General features: G+C 45.3%; 3 protein-coding genes across 3 annotated transcripts; 1 reads left to right on the plus strand and 2 right to left on the minus strand.

Moving 5' to 3' along the window:
- Positions 1–449: 449 nt before the first annotated feature.
- hey2 (hes-related family bHLH transcription factor with YRPW motif 2) lies at positions 450–4475 on the plus strand (the record flags this gene model as incomplete). The annotated part of the gene is made up of 5 exons (XM_079180144.1): positions 450–607; positions 2202–2280; positions 2552–2635; positions 3026–3107; positions 3730–4475. The coding sequence occupies exons 1-5, from the start codon at positions 522–524 to the stop codon at positions 4473–4475; spliced, it is 1077 nt and encodes a 358-aa protein (XP_079036270.1). The 5' UTR covers positions 450–521.
- A 3239-nt stretch (positions 4476–7714) lies between these two features.
- Positions 7715–10390, minus strand: LOC306711282 (lactoylglutathione lyase-like). The gene is made up of 6 exons (XM_079180148.1): positions 10271–10390; positions 9456–9538; positions 9229–9369; positions 8739–8806; positions 8473–8562; positions 7715–8233 (listed from the first exon to the last, which is right to left on the minus strand). The coding sequence occupies exons 1-6, from the start codon at positions 10340–10342 to the stop codon at positions 8139–8141; spliced, it is 549 nt and encodes a 182-aa protein (XP_079036274.1). The 5' UTR covers positions 10343–10390; the 3' UTR covers positions 7715–8138.
- A 1206-nt stretch (positions 10391–11596) lies between these two features.
- bub1 (BUB1 mitotic checkpoint serine/threonine kinase) lies at positions 11597–21049 on the minus strand. Its single transcript, XM_079180757.1, has 24 exons — positions 20910–21049; positions 20703–20762; positions 20093–20234; positions 19819–20015; positions 19625–19665; positions 19458–19537; positions 19328–19416; positions 18474–18658; positions 18279–18397; positions 17824–18188; positions 17113–17153; positions 16916–17035; positions 15906–16016; positions 15536–15599; positions 15370–15427; positions 14954–15128; positions 14702–14768; positions 13862–14622; positions 13616–13716; positions 13193–13354; positions 12948–13105; positions 12686–12863; positions 12350–12456; positions 11597–11945 (listed from the first exon to the last, which is right to left on the minus strand). The coding sequence occupies exons 1-24, from the start codon at positions 20930–20932 to the stop codon at positions 11744–11746; spliced, it is 3606 nt and encodes a 1201-aa protein (XP_079036883.1). The 5' UTR covers positions 20933–21049; the 3' UTR covers positions 11597–11743.
- Between the last annotated feature and the right edge of the window lie 262 nt (positions 21050–21311).

A 21311-nucleotide genomic window follows, 5' to 3' on the forward strand; every position in this document is an offset into this window, starting at 1 on the left:
TCTGCAGCCGACACACGAGCCACCTGCCCCGGACTCTTTGCCGGAGACACCCCGCTGTGAAAACATCTCCCGGAAGCTCCGGAGAAAAGATTTGAGCACATTTTCGGAAAACTTTTCGGTTTTGACTTTTTTTTGTTGGGAGGAATTATTAATGTCGCAATTCTGCAAAGAGGAAAAACATCTCGTGTGGCTTTCAGGTCTTTTCTGAAACGTCTTCATGAACTCGTGGATCTAACAGAAGCTCTCTGATCTCCTCTAATGATAATTCATGATCCTCATCAGTGTTCCTTCATGATCAGTTCATCTCTACATCAGCACGGACTGATCCATGAGCGGTCATTGACCTCCAGTAACATTTACTCATTTATCCTCTAACCATCATCAAAGGAACCAGCGAGGAGGAACCTTTAAACCTCACTGAACCTCCTGAGACTGGTTCATATAGGGGATCAGGACTACACTGAGACCTCCACGTGTCCTCCCGAGGAGACACGGACAGTCCTCCCCGCCGTCCGTGCGCCATGAAGCGGCCATGTGAGGACAGCAGCTCGGCGGACAGCGAGCTGGAGGAGACCATCGATGTGGGCAGTGAGAGCGTTTATCACGGGTGAGTTATTGAAGGAATCACTCTTTAATCTTCATATTTAATATGCTGAAGAAAAGCCTCCACCTGCACGTGTGTTCGTGCATTAAGAAGTCTGCAGAGCATCACTTGTATCTTATTATTTTACTGGTTTCATTTCAGAAATATTCAGATTATAACTCATCGTCTGCAGCCTTTTCAATGCATGTAAAGATATAAAGATATAAATATGATTTAATGAAGTTTGTAGAGTTAGTTTACTGTTGAAGAAATGCATCCATTAAATAACTCAATATGATAATAGAAACACAAAGTTAGACCTTTTCTGAATACAGGCTTCTTTAATTGATGTTCTGTAAAGTTTATTAAAACGAAAACAAACAAACATTATTAATAAAACCAGTTCACTAAATGAAGCATTCATGTTTACATTGTTTTGTATTCACTAAGTTCAAACTGCACATTTTTATTTGGTATGAAACATTAGAGGTTTTATTTTATGAAAGTTAGATGAAGTGACTCTTAATAAGTCACCTGTCAGGATGTGAACAGACCCCGCCCGGCTGGTGCTGCAGGCTGAGTAAAACAAACAGAAGAGAGACATGTTGATGCTTTTAATGTTTAAAGATGAATCAAAGCTGAGACAAGCTGTTTGATATTAAAGCTGTTTTGTGAAGATGCCTTCTTCAACTTGAATTACTGGCTCCCTACATGTCCTACATTTCCCACAATCCCTTTCAACAACCTCTAAAAACACCTGTCTCTAGTGGTGTTAAAGTCCTGTATTTAAAACAACACTTACAGTGAAAGTACGTAGAGTACCTTAGATTTATACTTAAAGTCAGTAAAGGGAGACTAGAGGTGAACAGAACAATTAAAGGATTCTTTCTTTATTTATTTCCTTCTTCTTTTGGTGTATTAATCGATCATTTTGTCAAATTGTTGGACGGAGAGAAGGATCAAATATTTAATGCCACATTTAATATTTGCAAAATATATTTTTTATTCTGTTTATCATATTCTGTTATATCACTTTATTTACTTTAATTTAATTTAATACCACATTATATTATATAATATCATATATAAGCAGAACAATTAAATATTTATTTTCTTCTTCTCTTGATCATTATGTCCAATTGTTGGATGGAGAGAAGAAGAGAATATTTAATGCTACATTTCATACCAAAATATCGTTTTACTCTGTTTATATAATCTAATCTGATATAATATAATATAATATAATATAATATAATATAATATAATATAATATAATATTATATTATATTATATTATATTATGTATACGGATAATCATTTAAGACATTTGCCAGCGGTGGAAAAGTACTGCGATCCATCCTTCAGTCAAAGTACTACGGTCTAAAAATACTTCATTATAAGTAAAAGTCCTGCATGCAAAGTGTTAAATAAAAGTATTTAAGTATTATCATCTAAATGTACTTAAAGTATCAGAAGTATTCATTGTGCACAGTGATCAGTGATTCTAACAGGATTCGAAAACAGGAAATCAAAGTTTTCTCACTTTACTTCTGATACAAGTTTGAAGTCAAATGTTTTGTTATTTATCACATTTATTAAATTCATATTTTGGGTTTCAGGCACATGAAGGCGTCCTTCATGAGATGTGGATCACCGACCACGACCACTCAAGTGATGGCGAGGAAGAAGCGCAGAGGGGTAAAGTCATCGTCGTCACTGGTGTTATTAGTGAAGCGTAACCGTGACGTAACGCTGGCTCAGCAGTACGGTGGCCCGCAGAGGTCAACACACATCCACTAAATAAAAAAGCAAACACAGAAACACTGCACAAGTTACCGTTACAGAATGCCTCATTTGCATATTTAAATATAAGATTTCAGAAAACGTCCATGGTGACGTCTGTCGTGTCTCTCCTTAAACGTGTTCAGTTCAGCGATAGTTTGAGCTTTTTCTCGTTTTCTTTTGTCAGATTATCGAGAAGCGACGCAGAGACCGAATCAACAACAGTCTGTTGGAGTTACGGAGACTCGTCCCCACGGCCTTCGAGAAGCAGGTGAGTCCACATCAGACCCTGGAACCAGGTTTCTGTTCAGCTCTGCTGCTTCAACAAGAATCCGACCCGGTGGCTCCGATGACGAGCATCAAGAATAACTCTATAGAAAGAGACCATCTTCTCTCTGATGGTCTCCTTACTGATGGAGGATCAGGACTACACTGAGACTGGTTCATATAGAGGACCAGGACTAAACTGAGACTGGTTCAGGACCAGGTAAAAGTTCCTCATGGTCACTTGAATGGTTAACTGAGTAGAACATATTCTTGTTGACCAGTGAATCCAGCTGCTGGTTGGAGGGACTGTGTGATGAAGAGGAGCTGAACCTGGCTGGACTCAGGCGTTTGTCTTTCAGCTCGTCCGGCCTTAACTGTTGCTTTGTTTCATCAGGGTTCAGCTAAACTGGAGAAGGCAGAGATCCTGCAGATGACTGTGGACCACCTGAAGGTGCTGCAGGCCACCGGAGGGAAAGGTAACCAGGAAGACGTTCCAGACGTCCTTCAGAGGAGAGAGCTGAGGAAGAATCCTTTAAAGATGGAAACATTTAAGAATGTGCTAAGGGCTGTTATATAGTTACGCTAGTTACGTTGCGTTGTTGCGTTGTTGCGTTGTTGCGTTGTTGCGTTGTTACGTTGTTGCGCCACTGGACCCTGAGCACTGCTGTCTTTCATAAAGCCAGCAGGGGGTCAGTGTTGGCTGTGCTCGTTAGATCATAGCAGCTGGTCTACAAGACTCCAGACTATTTTTTCTTGCCACCGTCCCAAAAATGATTTCAACTGCTCTGAAGTCAGTAAACCATCAAACATTTATGGTCTGTTTGACTCTAAATGGACCATCATTTACTAAATGAACATCATGCTGTATTGAAGAAGACTTGAAACTAGAGATTGAGACCATAAACTCATGTTTACAATGTTTACTGAGGTAATAAATCAAGAGAGAAGTAGAGTCATTTTCTCATAGACTTCTATACAACCAGAGGAGTCGCCCCCTGGTGGACACTAGAGAGAATGCAGCTTTAACACATGAAGCCGTGGTTGCCTCCTGGATGTAACAGACAGTATTTGACCGTCTCTCTCTCTCTGTGTCTGCAGGTTACTTTGACGCCCACGCTCTGGCCCTGGACTTCCTGTCTCTGGGTTTCAGGGAGTGCGTGACGGAGGTTTCCCGCTACCTGAGCGCCGTGGAGGGCCTGGACTCCGGCGACCCTCTGCGCTCCCGCCTCCTCTCCCACCTCGCCTCCTGCTCCTCGCAGCGTGACGCCGCCGCCCTCACCGTGTCCTCCCATTTGCCACTTCACTACCATCACCACCACCAGCAGCACCTGCACCCCCAGCAGCAGCAGCCTCACCCTTTGCCTCACCCCTTCCACCCTCACCACTGGGCCGCCGCGGCCGCCGCTGTTGCCACAGCGGCGGCGTTCCGACCTCTGCCGGCCGCCGCTGCGTCGTACGGACTGAGCGCGCTGTCGGTGTCTCCGGACTCCGGGGAAGGTGGAGCCCCCCAGAGGCCGGTGGAGTTGTCACAGCGCAGCCAAGCAGACTCCACCTCCTCCCCCTCCTCCTCCTCCTCCTCCTCCTCCTCCTCGTCTCTCGTACTCCCCTGCGCCCCTACCCCTCTCTCCGCCTCCCTCCTCTCCCTCTCGGCGTCGTTTCCTCTCACCCTCCACGGAGGTTTCCCCATCCTCCCTCCCTCCTCTTTCACCTCCACCGCCAACACCACCAGTCCTCCCATCTCCTCCTCCTCCTCCTCCTCCTCCTCCTCCTCCTCCTCCTCCCAGACTCCTCACAGCAGCAGTAAACCCTACAGACCGTGGGGGACCGAGGTCGGAGCGTTCTGACTAACTTCTGACACTTTAAACACTTTTATCACCAGTGAACAAACTCACAAACCAAGTTTTTACCCCAAACAACTACTTTCCTTAACTCGTTAACCTCTCCGATGTTTTCAGTGACCCGTTTGGTTTTTAATTCTTTATTTATCCTTTTTTCTTTCTTTTTAACGTTTCACTGATTGTTTTGTTCTTGTCTGAGATTCACTTTAAAATGTGTTTTTATTCACACGTCTTTAAGCTCATTCTGAAGTATCGCGTTAGAAACGATGAATGAAACGGAGAGGAATGGATAAAACCTCTGAATTTTTCTCCCCTTGAGGTGATTGTTGTCGATGAAGAACACATTCGTGAAGACGTTTCTCCGTTTCTTCCTCTTCTTAGATGGTCAGATGACCGACATCCACTTCTTCTTCTGCTCTTTTTTATGTGTAGTTTATAATGCCAACTTCTTTATTCGCTCCAAACCACGTGATGCAAATGAGACATGAAAAGTGAAAACATGAAGAAGAATTACGCCTCTATTCGTATTTAACTTTAATACGTTTGGTGTTCTATAACCATCAGGGAGCGTATCTCCTCACTTACAACATATATATATCATATATACATATATACTAACGTGTTGGGTGTTAACCTGATGTCTCACACAGCTCCTTGAAAAACACACCAACGAGCCTCGATGGTCCTTCATCACTCAATCCCACAAACACTCACCAAATGTGGATCAATCCGCCACTGAAAGTAGTCCCCAACACGCTGCAGCTCACACTGATCACGCTGAATGTTGTTCCACGTGTTGTTTACATGTAATCTGTCACTGTGTGCCTTTTTTTTTTACGAATAAAGATGACGTAACAATATCGCTGCTGTCATGAAAACAGCAGCTGTGATGGTGTTTTTAAACTTTACATTTTGATTTTTATGTAGAAATGTAATTCAAAGTACCACAGCAGTGTGCTTGTTAGTTTCATCTCGTTTAAATTGATCAACACTTTGGAGTTCAGTGAGGAGCCAGAGGAGGCGATTAGCTTAGCATAAAGACTGGAAACAAGATCTTTTTTGCTCACTGTGGCTCGTGGTTTCTCAAAGCTACTAGCCGCTCTGCATATTTACGAGCCACGAGTGAGTTGTTGGTGAGTTACATTTGATTTGATTAAGTTGACTTTTCTGTGCTACAAGTGACTTTAAACACACGATGTAAATGACCACCGAATCAAAGATAAAAGTCTGTCACTCGTCAAATATTCAGCTCTGATGTTGTACGTTAAGCTTCTTCTGCATGAAATCATGAAACTAATTCGGACAAAATGTGTTAAAAAGTACTAAAAGTGAGTCGTCTGGATTTCTCTTCATCTTTATTGAGAGTTGCACCACGACAAACACGACGAGTTCCACTTTTCCTTAAATAATCTGTAACGATACTTTATATTTATACTCTATATCAGGTCCAGTTAGAGTTTCCTCATGCTAAGGTCCGGAACATCACAATAAGGTCTGACCTGTTCTATGATTTAGTCCCATAAATATATATATATATATATATAAATATATATTGAAGTAGCCAACAGTTATATCAACGTCTTTATATGGTCAACAACTGACTGTCAAATCAAGTCAAAGTCTCGTTGTTAATTCGCGTTGTTACGTCTCGTCGTTACGTCTCGTTACGTCGTTACGTCTCGTCGTTACGTCGTTACGTCGTTACGTCGCGTCGTTACGTCTGCGTTGTGTCGTTAGCCTCGGATGTATATAAAAAGACGTTTGTAGTAAATGGACTAAAACTTACTTTTTTGTCACTGGAATTGTCCTCTAAACGCCGCTGTGTGCACGCTGTGAAACATTGGGAAACACAAGTGGAGAAAACAAGGTCCTTTAGTGTCTGTTAGAGCTTTTGATCGCTACACATGATCTTCCTCTGCAGCTTGAATTTGCCCAGCTGTCGTGGAACCGCAGATGTTCCCTTTTTATTCCGAGCACTCTAAAGGACACGTTTTGCTAAAACATGTAAGTAAAGAATAAACATCCGGGCAAACTCCATCTGCTGAAGAAGACCATTTGACGTGGTAGAAAGCTCCAGAACAGCCACATTGAAGTCAACCCGTAGAACCAAAACGTGTTTTCTTTTTTTCTCCACCAGAACGCCGTCACAGTATCACAGAGTCGAGCACTCACACACGTTAATCCACTTCTTCTCTTTCTTCATCTGGCTGCTGATTCACTGAAATCACTGTTGCACCCGTTAAATCCTCCCAGAGAAGAAGAAAGCTGCGGCTGAATGGAGGATTAAAGGCTGACAGGCCTGGGAACAGCTCCGCAGGCCGTAAATCCAACCCGGTCAGCCGACGCGGTTCTCACGCCGGGACGGCGCTTTGAAGTGACCGGCGGTAAACTGGAGGACATGAGCCGGTCAGACCGTCACATACAGACACACGGAGAGGAACAAGAAGAACTCCTGTGTGCCAAACGATGTACTTAAGAATACATATTACATAGAACAATACGTATGTATTCAATTATTGATGCATTAATGTGTTCATCACTTTCATGCTGCAGCTGTTGAAGATAGAGCTCATTTGAATGGCTTCAGCTGGTTTAATGTAAAATAATAATAATACATTATTATATTTAGTTTCAATAATCTGTAAAGTAACTGAAGCTGTCAGATGAATTCAGTGGAGTAAAAAGTACAATATGTACCTCTGAGATGTAGTACAGTAAAAAGTACAAGTAAAATACAAGTATTTTGAATTTATACTCAAGTAAAGTACTTCGGTAAATGTAATTAGTTACTTTCCTTCACTGCCGTTAAAATAAATCAGTAATATGTGATCAGACAGTTAATCGTTAATGTTCATTAAACATCTTCATTATTTATCATTTACAGTGGAGGAAAGTACTTTTACTCAAGAATAATTGTGATGTACTTGTACTTCACTTGAGTATTTACATTTTATAGTACTGTATACGTTTACTCCACTACATTTATTAGACACCTAAAGTTACTTTTTTTTAACATAAAAACACTTGACATGTTGAAATGATACGATGCAGTACTGTAATACTACTAATCTACCCAGTAGTACACAAACGATGGGCTACGTTAAAATGCTCGTACAAGTATTCACCAGTGATAAAACATAATATACTATGATAATAAAACACTGTGACAGGAGACATTCCGCATCATGAGTACTTTTACTTTTGATACGTTAAGTACATCGTGCTGATAAAACTTGTGTACTTTTACTTGACTAACGTTTTGACCGATGTATTTCTACTTTGACTGAAGTACTTCTTCCGCCGCTCGTCGTTTATCATTAGCTGCAGTGAAATGAGCGTTTGGAAGCACTACCGCTTTGGTCCACAGGGGGCGCCAGAATCAACACAACACGAAGGTTCCTCGTAGTAGCTTTAATAAAGAACAAGAAATGAATCTTTGTGACTTCATTGATGACGAATGTTTCTTTATTTCTGTCGGTAACTCAAAGTGTTTGAACGCTGATGTGACGTTTGACGTTTTTAACATTAAAATATTTCCACTCTGCAGAACTTCCTGTTTGTGTTTCTTTTTTTATTTGTTTTTGTTTTTATATAACTTGAGCTCAGAACTTTCAAAATAAAAGTCTTCTTTTGTTTGAGGCGGTGTTCTGCAGACATAAAGTCTCTGCTTCAAGGGGACAACAGTGAGACCATGTTGTTGGGACTTAAGATCTCAATCCAGTAGCCGTCAGGATCCTGAATGAAGGCCAGGTCCTTCATCTTCCCTGTGAGCAGGAGGAGGAAGGTGGTAGTTAAGATACTTAGTTAAACCTCAGTCAATCCCACATAAACCGCCACAAATACTCACCAGAGCAACTAATGTGGATTAATCCGCCGCTGAAAATAGTCCCCAACAACTGCACTATTTCCTCCTTTGTTTGATTCTAAACTGCAGCTGTTTCAGGAGATTACCGATGATTTAACGTCGACATCTAGAATAACGAGCCGCAGACTTCTGACTCACCGGATTCTGGTTTCTTGACGAACGTCACTCCTTGCGCTTCAAACACTTTGCAGGCAGCGTAAACATCGGGAACAGCGACGCCAATGTGACCTGCAACAACACGGCCGGTCACACCCAACAACACAACGGAGAGAATGCCAAGTGAAGGTGCAGTCAGGTTCAACTGCTCTTAACAGAAATAACAACAGTACAGGTAGAAAGCTACAGCGGAAACTATTCAAATAGAGTCAGGCGGGAAAACAGTGAAATCTACATTAAGTTCTCACCAAATCCTCTTGGTTCGTTGTTTCCATTGTGGTACGACAGACTTTCATCCGACTCTGAACCCCAGTTACTAAAACCAATAAAGAAACATTCATTATTAATGAACTTAAAAAGACACATCAGGTATTTTTTATGAAAGTTTTGCAAGGAACTTTGATTTAGTGTTGATTCTGGCGCCCCCTGTGGACTAACGCGGTAGTGCCTCTGAGCGCCAGAGAAAACCTCTCAATCAATCATCTCAAAATCTAAACGTTTTAAAGACATTTCATAAACTAAACGATCAATTAGAGAAATGAACTGCAGAATAATGAATAGTGAAAATGCTGGTGTCCTAAACGTAAAAGTTCAACATGCTGCTACAACGAAGTCGAGACAATAATCTGCATGTCTTTGAAGAACGGGGAAAGAATGAAGTTCTTTTACACCGAACGGTGAAAAGTCATTAAAGTGCGTGATGATAAATGTGGTGTTTCGGGGTTTATTCCTCCGTACTGTGTGAGCTCTATGGTGGCCCGACGAGAGAACGTCCACGCCGTCCTCTCCTTGATGTCGGCCGGGATGTCCGACTTGTCCTCGTAGCCCAGGAAGTAGAGGGTGAAGCGCATCGAGGGGAAGTCGATCTTCTGGAGCAAGCTGGGGGAAAAACCCGCAGAGGAGAACCGGTCAGGAGTTTAAACGGGTTCACGGTCGATCAGAGCAGAAAGGACGATCAGACTCACGTCATGCCCAGGACTCGAGTGTAGAAGTCCAGAGACCTCGCCGGGTCTTTGACCCTCAGCATCGTCTGCTGCATCATGTAGTCCTGCACAGAGAGAAGTCCAGTATTTTCTCTTTGAGCTCTGTTTTTGGTCTCCACCACCAAATATATCTGTCGAGCTGCTGAAGGCTTCACCGCTCACGTTTCTTTTACATTACGTGACGTGAGAGTATCGGACTACTTCTGGTTTCTGGTGGCCAGTTTTTGAAACTTTTCATCAGTAAACTTATAGATTCTAAATATAGAACAGATCAGTTCTCCAGACGTCCAGCGTGTTGAAACAGTGAGAATCCTTCACGGACACGACGAGAGAAGAGTTCACTGATCCTTCAGCAGAATCACAGGTTCATAAAGACTTCTATGATCAAACACGGTGATTTAGAAATGAAACATTGATGTCATGTTTAGAATACACACAATAGTTTAAATAACCCAGCTGCTCTTCACTGATATTGAATGTAAAGTTATGGTTACAGACTCGTTCTCCTCCATTGTTCTGAGGTGGAAGCAGAAACCTCACAGATCTAAATCTGAACGATGCCAGAAATGACTTCAATGTTTTGTCGTCGTTTGTGTGAAATGGAACTTTAAAATGTGAGAATAAATCTCTTGAAGTGGAGTTTGTTTTTGCTGTTCAACATGTTAGAGTGGAGAGAGTCGGTGAGGCCTACAGGTTGGCCTGCATCACAGCCTCTAAACACAGACTTCAGAGTCAGTAGAATAAACAGAATGAATCCATTAGAATAAAGTAGACGCTGAAGCGCTCAAACACTCCACCTTGGTGATGGGGTCTCCCTCTTTGCAGGCAGCAGACACGGCTCCGTCCGACAGTCCTCCGTTGGCCTCCATGGCTCTCACGCTGCAGGAACTCAGGTTCTCCTTCTCTGCAGCGCTGCCTTCAAGGGCAGCTGGGACGTTTGGGCTCCACTTAACCCAGAGGACATTCTGGCTGCATTCGGTGTGTTTTAAATATCAGATATTCATCGTTTATGACTTTGAAAGCCCCGCGTGGTTTGATTCTATTGTGATATTTAATTTTTTTTTTAAACAGTTTAAGGTTTCAGGCTTAAATGTTTTGTCTAGTTGTGTTTTTTGTTATATAATCTCCATAAAGCAGGTTTTGTTCTGTTGTTACATTTGAACCTCATTAAAGATTCAGTCTGATCATTATTATTTAAAATTATTATTATTACGGCACCATGACCAAGAAAGAGGAAATAAACTTTGTAACACTTTCATCGTTATATCCTTATGAATATTACACGTCTATTCTTTGAAGAGTCCAGTTTAGATATTTCAGACAGAACCTGAAGGCAGCCAGGTGTTTGCAGGGCGGGGGTGCGCTGCCTTCAGGTACAGACTGAACTGTTGGGGAAAGAAACGCCCACAGCGTTGAAGAGAAACGCAGCCGAGCGGTAAATTAAAGACAGAAGAAGAAGTTAAACTCCCGTTAACGCGTCGGTCTGTGCCGCTTCACCTGCTCCACAGGTGAGCAGTACACGTTAAAGGACGTCTGGCCGGCAGCAAGAACAGTTTCTCTATTTAAAGTAAAATGTTGCCGTTTGTTAATATTAAGCTGTTGGTGTTAAACCCTGATGATCTGGAGGCTCTCAGGTAGAAACATGCGGAGCTACAGGTCTGAACATGTGGAGACGTTTAAAGACTCAGACTGCACAGACACAGACACACCCCGAGTCTGGATCAGATCTCAGACCAACTAACCCCCCCTCCCTCCCCCCCCATGGAAAGACGCTAAAGGTTTGTGATGTTTTAAAGATTAGTGCAGCTTTAAAACTAGCGTGTGTAGGAATAAAAGAAGTGTGTGACTCTGGCGCCATCTGGTGGTTGTATCAAGAATTACACGTTAATTTAGCCAGAAACAATAATGTGAAAACATCGTTAAATCATCTGCTCAGTTTCCTTTTCTATAGAACGTAAAAATATAAAATGTGATAAAAACATTAAATACTTAAGAGAAAAAGAAAAAAAATCTATAAAATGAGTGAACCGTAAAATAAAATAGAATTCATAAGAACAGAATAAAATAAACTTGAGTATCAGATAACTTTAACTTGTTTTATTATACATTTTATTCTTCCTGCTCTTCACTCAAACAATTTGAAAGCAGATAAAAACACATACAAAAAAAAAAGTGACTAAATAATAATTACATGTTTTAATACGAATGAATGAATGAATGAATGAATGAATGCTAATCCGAAGCTCAAGTCTTCCATCTGGAGTTTAAAGTCATCTCCGCGCTGTTCTCCTGCTCTCCAGCAGCAGAACCATCATGCGGCTCTTCAGCGAGGACAGCTTGTTGCCGTAGTTCTGCCGGAGGGTCGATGCCAGCGTGCAGCGGAGGCTCCGCAGGCTCGGGGGGGAACCGCCGCCGCCCGGCACGTTCAGCAGAGCGCGGAAGAAGTCCTGCCACAAGTCGCTGTGCGGGTTCCTGTGGAGAACGTGGCTTTTATTAAACGCTTTCATAGAGACGACGCGCGAAGCTGCACGACCCCCGTTATTCACTCCACTTCACGGTGATCTCCAAAAGTTTAAAACCAAGAACGTCGTGACGTAGAGACGCCATATTACGGCTCTGGTAGCGACTGGCTAGTTAGCTAGCTAGCTAATTCCACCACGCTTCAATGCTACAGTCAGACAATAACAAAAGAACCACACGAACGGCCGGGTTCGGTCTACGTCACCTTTAACAAGTAGCCTGACGTTGCCGTTTATAAAGTCACTGTGCATTATGGCCACTACCCGTCAGTTAGCTTATGCTAATGGTTAGCACTAAGGCTAATTGTTAACATGCTAACTATTGTTGCGATTACAGTACGGTCAGAGTGCAATTACCTTCTGAAAACACCGTTGGTCTTCCAGACGCCGCCTTCATTGGTGACCCGCATGTACGTCCCGAACAGCATGCAGTAGACGGTCCCCGCTATGCCAAAGTAATCAGTCTACACACACACACACACACACACACACACACACGCACACACACACGGGACACAGTGAGACCTTTAAGAGAAAGCGGCCTAAAAAGGGTCTTAATTGCTAATTAATTTCCAGTTTTAAGTCACACCGAGCATTATAAGAAGAGATACTATTTCTGGTGACTTGTAAATAATTTAGAAAACATAAGATTTAATAATATTCGGGTATGATAAGAGGAATAAACGTCCTCACCTGGTAGCTCCAGGGTTTCCCGCTGAGCATCTCCGTACACTGGAAGCCCGACGTCAAACACTTGGCGGTGAAAGCAGTGCCTTCTGGGAAAAGCTCCATGTCGATGCTCTGCCCGAGGTCGACGAGGACGAGGCCGTGGTCCAGGTTCTCCGGCTCAAAGCACTTGTTGTCCAGGAACCTGAGACACAAACAGCAGTAACGATGAAGACGACGCGAGCTCCCGAGGTTCAGATGCTAGAATGACGCGGTTTAGTGACGTCACCTCTCTCCCAGCAGGAAGTTGTCCGGTTTGATGTCGGCGTGGACGACGTGGACGGCGTGCAGCTGCTCCACCGTGTGCAGGATGCAGACGGCGAAGTACATGACGAGCGGCTGAGGCATCACCTTGTCGCTCAGGGTTTTGTAAATGTTCACCGCGTTCTGATTGGACGGAAAGAGAGAGAGAACAACCTGGTAAGAAGACGTCAGTAAAGAAAGATGGTGACCGTGACCTGGGAGCCCACGTACCAGCAGGGTGCCGTGGTTGTGGAGCTCGCCGAGCAGCACGCTGCCGTCGTGGAAGAGGTGAGCGGAGCGGACGCTGCCGAACAGGCGACGGACGTCGGGCCGCAGGCGAGCGTCCAGCCGAGTGTGGATGTAGAACTCCCAGGGACAGGCCGGCTTCTGCACCTGGAACCACAGCAGAGAAGAAGAAGAGTCGGGCTCAGGTGTTCTGGATCAACGTTAACAGATACAGGTCTCTACAGCAGCGGGTCTACGAGGATCCAGAACATTTATTTTTCATTTCAACCCCTCATCACGAGGTCACCTGTGAACCTCCGTTGGTTCGCCGTTAGCGGTGCTGCTAACGTTACTAGCTCTCCTCTGATTGGTTGTTTACGACGTAACGTCACCAGAGATCGGAGACTAGCTCCAGGTTCAGGTTCTCACCTTTAGCACCGTCCTCTCTGAGGTCTCGGGGTCGGTCGCCTGGTAAACCGTCGCAAAAGCACCTTCTCCGAGGACGCAGTCGACTCGCAGCGACGCCTTTCCTGCCGGGAGGAAAACATTTTCATTTCACACACGTGAAACCTTTCGGTACGTTCGGAACCAAACCAGGAAATCTGACATTTCAGCGTTCGTTTCAGTGTTTACGTGACGATGAATTAAGTCTCAGGCTGCAGCAGCCGTCCTCACCCATGCTGATGGTGGTCTTGGGGCTGATGTTGGGCACTTTGCAGGGCCAGCTGATGCAGCGGGGGTGAGCGGCGAGAGGCGGGTCGAGTGACGACAGCAGACCAGAGATCAGCTCGTCGTCCCAGGGGTCCGACACCAGCCGGACCGCCGGCTCTCCTCCTCCTGCTGCTGCTGCGTTCATGGACACGTCGGCGGCGAGCGGCTTCACCCCTCTGACGTCTGGACTCATCATGAGTTCATCCTCAGCGCTGAGCTGCTGCTGAGGGCTCATGGGCTCGTCGGCACAGAGCTGCCGTGGACTCATGAAGGCGTCCAGGTCCGGCACGACCCGGAGCTCGGGGCTCCTGAAGACCAGCCAGTCCGGCTGGACGGCGCACTCCGGACTCATGGGGACGTCGGCGACCGGTCTCTGGACCCGCTCCGGACTGGCGGGTTTGTCCAAGTCCTCCATGATGGTGAACGCTTCTCTTTGGGGTCCGGCTGAAGCGTCCGGTTCGGGGCCCGTGTACACGTCCCAGCCGGCAGCGGTCCCGTGGACGGAGGCGTCGGTGGGGCACAGGGTCTGGTCCCTGAAGGACAGCGCGGCGGGGGCCGGAGGCTGCACCATGGTGATGGAGGAGGAGGAGGAGGTCAGGCAGTGCGGGGCCGAGGCGACGCCTTCGCCCACGATGGTGCCGTGTGCAGCGGCGGAGGAGGAGGAGGAGGAAGGAAGCCGCTGACCGAAGGCCGCGTCGTTGGACGGACTCTGCTCCATGATGGGGCTGAACACACGACGTCAGCGTTACACATCTCTCAAACATCAGACCTACAGATATGAAATGACTTCTAAGAAGCAGTTACCTGAGTTTCTTGGTCTGTCGTCTGATGAACGCCTCGTCCTCGGCGTCTCCACCGTCACAGTCGTTCTCTGAGGAACATAGAACATCTGAATGAGCCTGAACAAAGACATTTACACTCAACGTGCTGCGTTCTCCTCTGAAACACCAGAGAACAAACTAAATGTGAGGAATCAGAGATAAACACCAGAAACCTGCACTCGAGTGTTTCTATCAGTGAACAGTGTGTGTGTGTGTGTGTGTGTGTGTGTGTTACCTTGGTCCTCCTCGTAGAAGGTGAACGGCGTCTTGTGCGTGAACGGCGTGGAGACGAACTGAGCCAACATGGCGAAGTCGGAGGTGCTGTTGGGACACGCAGCCAGAGAGTGGAGGGAGTTGTTACGAGCGCCCCACATGGTGCTCTCGTCTGGAGTCAGCTCGGGAGGAGTCTCCTGCTCAGGGACCACATTTAAACACATTTAAACACATTTAAACAGAACACATGACGTCCACACGGTCTCGCTTTACTGCACCGAATATCTTTACGTCTAAAGCTTCAAAAGTCTGCTTTATGACGTCGTCACCCTAATGAATGAATGAATGAATGAATCCTAATATAGTGTGTTAAAACCAGCTTTAAACAGCGTGAACAGACAAGACTCAACGTCTTCTTCAGGTCCTCTTCGTACTCACGTTGGGTCTGTTGGACGCTGGGACGTGAGCTCTGATTGGTTTAGACGGAGCCGCGGCACTGACCAGCACCAGGGAGGGACAAAATAACAGGAACAGCAGTCACATCAACTTATTCCATCATCGGATAAATAATAAGCTGAACTGTGACGCGGATGTGTTTATTCACCTGCCGTTCTCTTTGTCCGTCTCGTCCTGGAAGACGGTGAACGGAGCCGTCGAGGACGAGACGCCTGCGTCCAAAGAAACAGACGGAAAGACGAAGTTACAAAGGAAGCGTGACGATTATCAGAAACACATCACTCATTTCTAGCTTCGTCTCTTTAGAAATCAGAAAACATTCTGCTTTGTGTTCACACGGCTTCATCATCAGTGTCTCAGCCTCTCCATCGATTGTGCTGATCAATGAGCTGATTTATGAAGATTATCTTTCATGTATTTTCATACTAACCTCATGAATGAGTCATGAAGTGACTTTAAGACACTCTGTGGAAACATTCTGACTGTTGAATAAAACCTGAACATGAACGTCTGTTTACCGGTTCCCGGGTCGCGGGGATCGAACCCCCGCTCAGCGCCGCGGAGCAGCGACGTGTTGCTGAACGGATCCTGGAGGAGCGTCGGGGCCTGGAACATGTCCATGATCACACCTGGGTCACAGAAACTTTATTTACACGGTGATGGTTAACGGTAGAACTTTATTTACACTGTGATGTTAACGGTAAAACTTTATTTACACTGTGATGTTAACGGTAAAACTTTATTTACACTGTGATGTTAACGGTAAAACTTTATTTACACGGTGATGGTTAACGGTAAAACTTTATTTACACTGTGATGTTAACGGTAAAACTTTATTTACACTGATGGTTAACGGTAGAACTTTATTTACACTCTGATGGTTAACGGTAAAACTTTATTTACAAGGTGATGGTTAACGGTAAAACTTTATTTACACTGTGATGTTAACGGTAAAACTTTATTTACACGGTGATGGTTAACGGTAAAACTTTATTTACACTGTGATGTTAACGGTAAAACTTTATTTACACGGTGATGGTTAACGGTAAAACTTTATTTACACTGTGATGTTAACGGTAAAACTTTATTTACACTGTGATGTTAACATTAAAACTATGATGGTTAACGGTAACTTTATTTACACTGATGGTTAACGGTAGAACTTTATTTACACTGATGGTTAACGGTAAAACTTTATTTACAAGGTGATGGTTAACGGTAAAACTTTATTTACACTGTGACGGTTAACGGTAAAACTTTATTTACACGGTGATGTTAACGGTAAAACTTTATTTACACTGTGACGGTTAACGGTAAAACTTTATTTACACTGTGATGTTAACATTAAAACTATGATGGTTAACGGTAACTTTATTTACACTCCGATGGTTAACGGGAGAACTTTATTTAAACTGTGATGGTTAACGGTAACTTTATTTACACTCTGATGGTTAACGGTAGACTGTGAGGAGGATCAGTACGGATCATGGATCCACTGCGGTCCCTTACATCACTATAAAACACTCACCCAGAGCTTCCCGGGTGTTGACGGTGGGCGACGGCAGCACCCTGGACGGTGTGGCCTGAACGAAGCCCAGTGAGTTGTTGGGAGTGATGTGAGACAGGTTGGCTGTTCCGCCCTGCGACACTGAGACAAAAAGAGAAGGTTTGAAAACAGACCGACACGAGAAGGAGGACGTTCTCCTGAACCACTGGCGTACTCACGGTTCAGCTTCTCCTCAGGCTCTGCTGGCTGGAAGACGTCCCTGAGAGGGAGAAAGGAATTTAGAATAGAAGAAATCGATCTTGTACACATTCATATAAATATCATCCACATCAACATACAGTTTTTTTAGCCACTGTTATAATAAAGGTTTTATAATTCACCAAGTACACGAGTCGGATTACTTTAATACTGAAGAAAAGGCCAGAAATTCTAATCGATGAGATAAACAGAGTTTTTCCACAAAGAATCACACAAAAGCACCACTTTACCAGAGATGTGCTTACAACAGGAAGTGACCATATCTGGACTGAGGAGGAGTGACGTAGAGACCTGTCAATCACCGTGTAGCCCCGCCCCTAAAGCATCCCCTGCTTTATGGTCTGCGTGACTCTAAATGGACCATCATGTACTAAATGAACATCATGCTGTATTGAAGAAGACTTGAAACTAGAGATTGAGACCATAAACTCATGTTTACAATGTTTACTGAGGTAATAAATCAAGAGAGAAGTAGAGTCATTTTCTCATAGACTTCTATACAACCAGAGGAGTCGCCCCCTGGTGGACACTAGAGAGAATGCAGCTTTAACACACTTGTCAGAATCAGAGGTTGTCTCATGGTAAGACGCCAAATAAACCGAGCTACGATAACTGACTTCCTGTTGGTTCAGAGCAGCAGCGTGCAGCTGTCCAGTGTAGAAGCTACTCACTGGTGTGTGGCGTTGAGCTCCTGTTGGTGAACCAGATCGTCCCGACAGAGACCGCCGGCCTGCTGGACCGACCGGGACTCAATCATCCAGGTCTGGACAGAAGATGCCTGGTTCATGGACGCCGACATCAGTGCAGATGGTTGTAAATGAACGCTCCTGTCAGCCAGGTGAGGGGCATGATGGGAAACCTCGGAGCTCACAGCGTCGGCGGCTCCGGCAGAGGCCTCTTGGTCGAGGGTCGACTCGGCGTGTAATCTCGAGCCCAGAGAGCGCCTGTTGGTCGGGCGGTTTGAGGGTGGAGGCCGCCCAAAGGGCTGCTGGGTAGGATCGGGGTTCACACTGGTGGCCGTTTCTACGAGAGACAGCTGCAGCAAAGGAAACAAAGGGGTTTCACATACGTCAGAGTCGAGGTCTCTGGCTGACTCGAGGGGATAGTTTGGATTCTTCAGCCTCACCCTCTGCAGTGAAGGCTCGCTGGGTGAATCTCCACACGCCTCCAGGTCATGGTTCACGTTGTCCAAAGTACTTTTAATGCTGAGGATGCCTTCTTCCACCGCCATAATCATCTTCTCCACTGGAAACAGAAGAGTTCATTTAGTATGATCTTAAATTACGTCACAGCAGGTTCATTTCATAAACCACCAGCTTACTCATCTCTCGGCTGTCCTTCGCCTGCTTCTCCTTCAGCTTCTGGAAGTATTTCTCCGCTCGGACTTCCTCGAAGCAGAGTTCAGATCCGTCACACACGAGCTCCTCCTTCATGTACTCCGACACGTAGACAACGCCGGAGCTCTGACTCGAGGGAATCGTCCCCGAAGTCTCCGAGCGAGAGACTCTGAGGAGGACACGCGTCAGAAGAGATCAGCGTCATCGCTCAGGTTATTTATGAAGCACGTCACACAGTTCACATGTTACGCCTCTGATCAGGAGAAGCACCCTTCAGAGGGGAACGCCGCCGCCTTTCTAAGGAGATGTCCAGTCAGTGTTGGTGGTGAATGAACTCCTCAGTGACTACATGTCCCAGGATGCACGGCTGCATTCACCGTACTAGGAAATCGTGTCACTTTGTAATCTAACTTCAGCTTTAGAGCACAAGTGTGATTACTTTGCTCAGCGTCGCCAACGTGAGCTTTAATCCTCTGAACGCTTAAAACCAACCGGCAAAACTTCACCGTTCATCACAACCAGGGGGGGGAGGAGAGAGGGGAGAGGAGGCGAGGGGGGAGGAGAGGAGGAGAGGGGGGGAGAGGAGAGGGGGGGAGGCTGGAAGTAGAGGTTGTAAACATGTGAATAGTTTAACATTTATAACACGTAGAGACTTTATCTGCTTGTTTAATGGTGAAGTTAGAAATAATGAAACCAGATCAGAAACACGTGTTCACTGACAGACAGCTTCATGAGAATGAAACTGTCTTCATGCGTTTCAGTTTGACTCTCTAGCTTTCGTGTCTCAGAGCAGAGACACCAACTAGAGCTTCACAAACACACCACGAAGGGAACTCACGTTATGATGGTTTTATACCACGGTGGTTTATCGGGACAGTCCACAGAGTCCTGTAACAGAGGACGAGTATCAGTGATCTGAGCGTCGCATTGACATTAAATGATCATCACGGACGACCGGAGACACTCGCCTTGTGTGGAGCTGCCGGCTCTCTGTGAGAGGACATCTGATTGGTTAAGAGGGAGTTCTGCAGCGGGGTTTGACTCCCAGCTTTTAAGAAACAAACATATTGAATAAATATTTATATATTAAACATAAACATCAACAGACGGAGAAGGACGTGGATGAGACGCTCACCGGGTGCCGGCGTCTGGCTCCTGGTTCTCGTCTGAAACTGCCTGCAGATCAGATTAGTTTGACTTTTAAAGCACATTAGTGACGGTACGAATCCCGCTCTGACCACCGTGTGACTCCCAGTGAAGAGAGCGGCCAACATAAAGACAGCAGAGGCTGATATTCGTGCGTTTAAACGCGTGTTTTCTCGTCGTTACCTGTGTTCACTGAGGACGGTGTCGGCCGGCTGGGCTCGGTTCTCCGCGGCCTTCTGGTACACGGCCTCGGCCTGCTCGTTCAGGCCCCTCTGCTCACACTGCTGAGCCCAGGCCACGTACAGGGCGGCGGTCGTGGTGCCGACGCCTTTGCTGAACACGTGAGTGTACAGCGCGACGGGGTCCGAGTAATAACCGGCCTGTGACGCAGAGAGACGCAGTGGTGAGACGCTCGTGCGAGGCCCTTTAGTCTGGACAACATCTCGGTGACACTTACGCATCTGATGCAGTGGTTCACGAATCTGATGTCGTTGGCGTATCGCTCCACGTTCAGAAACCTCTGAACCAGACTGTCGAACACCAGCGACATCCCGCCGCCTCCGTCTGCAGGCGACCTCTGCTCCAGGTACTCCACGAACCTGGGAACAGACGGACGGGAGAGGTGAGCATCCACCAACGTTATTCACCCGATTACACAGAAGTATCCGGGAAGATCAGACGGGGATGAGACGACAGGTTGAACTAAACCTCAGGCTATGTTCTAAAAGGACAGAGCACCATGATGTCACCATTCCACCTGAGACTACACCTCCAGCTGCAGGAGACAGCATCCTGTGAACATCTTGAATTAAAGACCATCGTAGCACACACAGACTTTAATATCTACTCTTGTTCTAACAAACAACCTCAGACAATAAAAAAACAATATAACATATGCACAATATATACAATAAAATAGTACGATATTAAATACAAAATATAAGTAAAAGTACCTGAAACTTGTACTTCTCCTCAAACTGATATTTGTTTCCTCCACAGACAGCGTTTCCCATATCAATAACAAACAGCAGAGCGAGCTAATGCTAATGCTAACCGGCTCTACTCACTTGTCCCACGGGTCCAGTGGGTCGTCTCCCGTGTACGAGCTCAGTCTGCTCTCAAAGTGTCTGAAATAACACACACACACACACAGTTAAAGGAGAGCAGAGACAACGCGGAACGGTTGTGTTAGTTCGTAAATAAGTTAAAGTTCGACGAGCGCAACAAAGCTAACCTAGCTAGCATGAAGCTAACACCGGCTAGCGCTGGCTTACTGTAAATAAGAGGCGATGTCCATGTTGCGTTGGGTTTAAATGAAGTCCTGTGTGTGGTCGTGTTCTACAGATCTACGGGGCCGATTGTTTGATGGTTTCGCGGATCAGTTTCGCGACACAACGCTCATCGTTCAGGTCCGTTTCTCTCGCTCTGACGGCGTTGCTAACGTTACATTTGAAATTTCGCGCTCAGCCAATAACAACGCGAGTATTTGACGGAGAATCTAAAGAACCACGCCCCCTGAAGTGTGACGAGTTTCCGGTGTAAAACAATGGACAAATAAAAAAACAAACATGTAACAACGTTTTTCTGTGTTTTATATTAAAGCAAAATAAAAAAATGTGACATAATTATGTTTTGCAATTTGTTTTCACGTAAGACAATATCTTTGTCCGCGTCCG

The sequence above is a fragment of the Pholis gunnellus genome (genome assembly GCF_910591455.1).
Source record: "Pholis gunnellus genome assembly, chromosome: 19".
NCBI classification, from domain to species: Eukaryota; Metazoa; Chordata; class Actinopteri; order Perciformes; family Pholidae; genus Pholis; species Pholis gunnellus.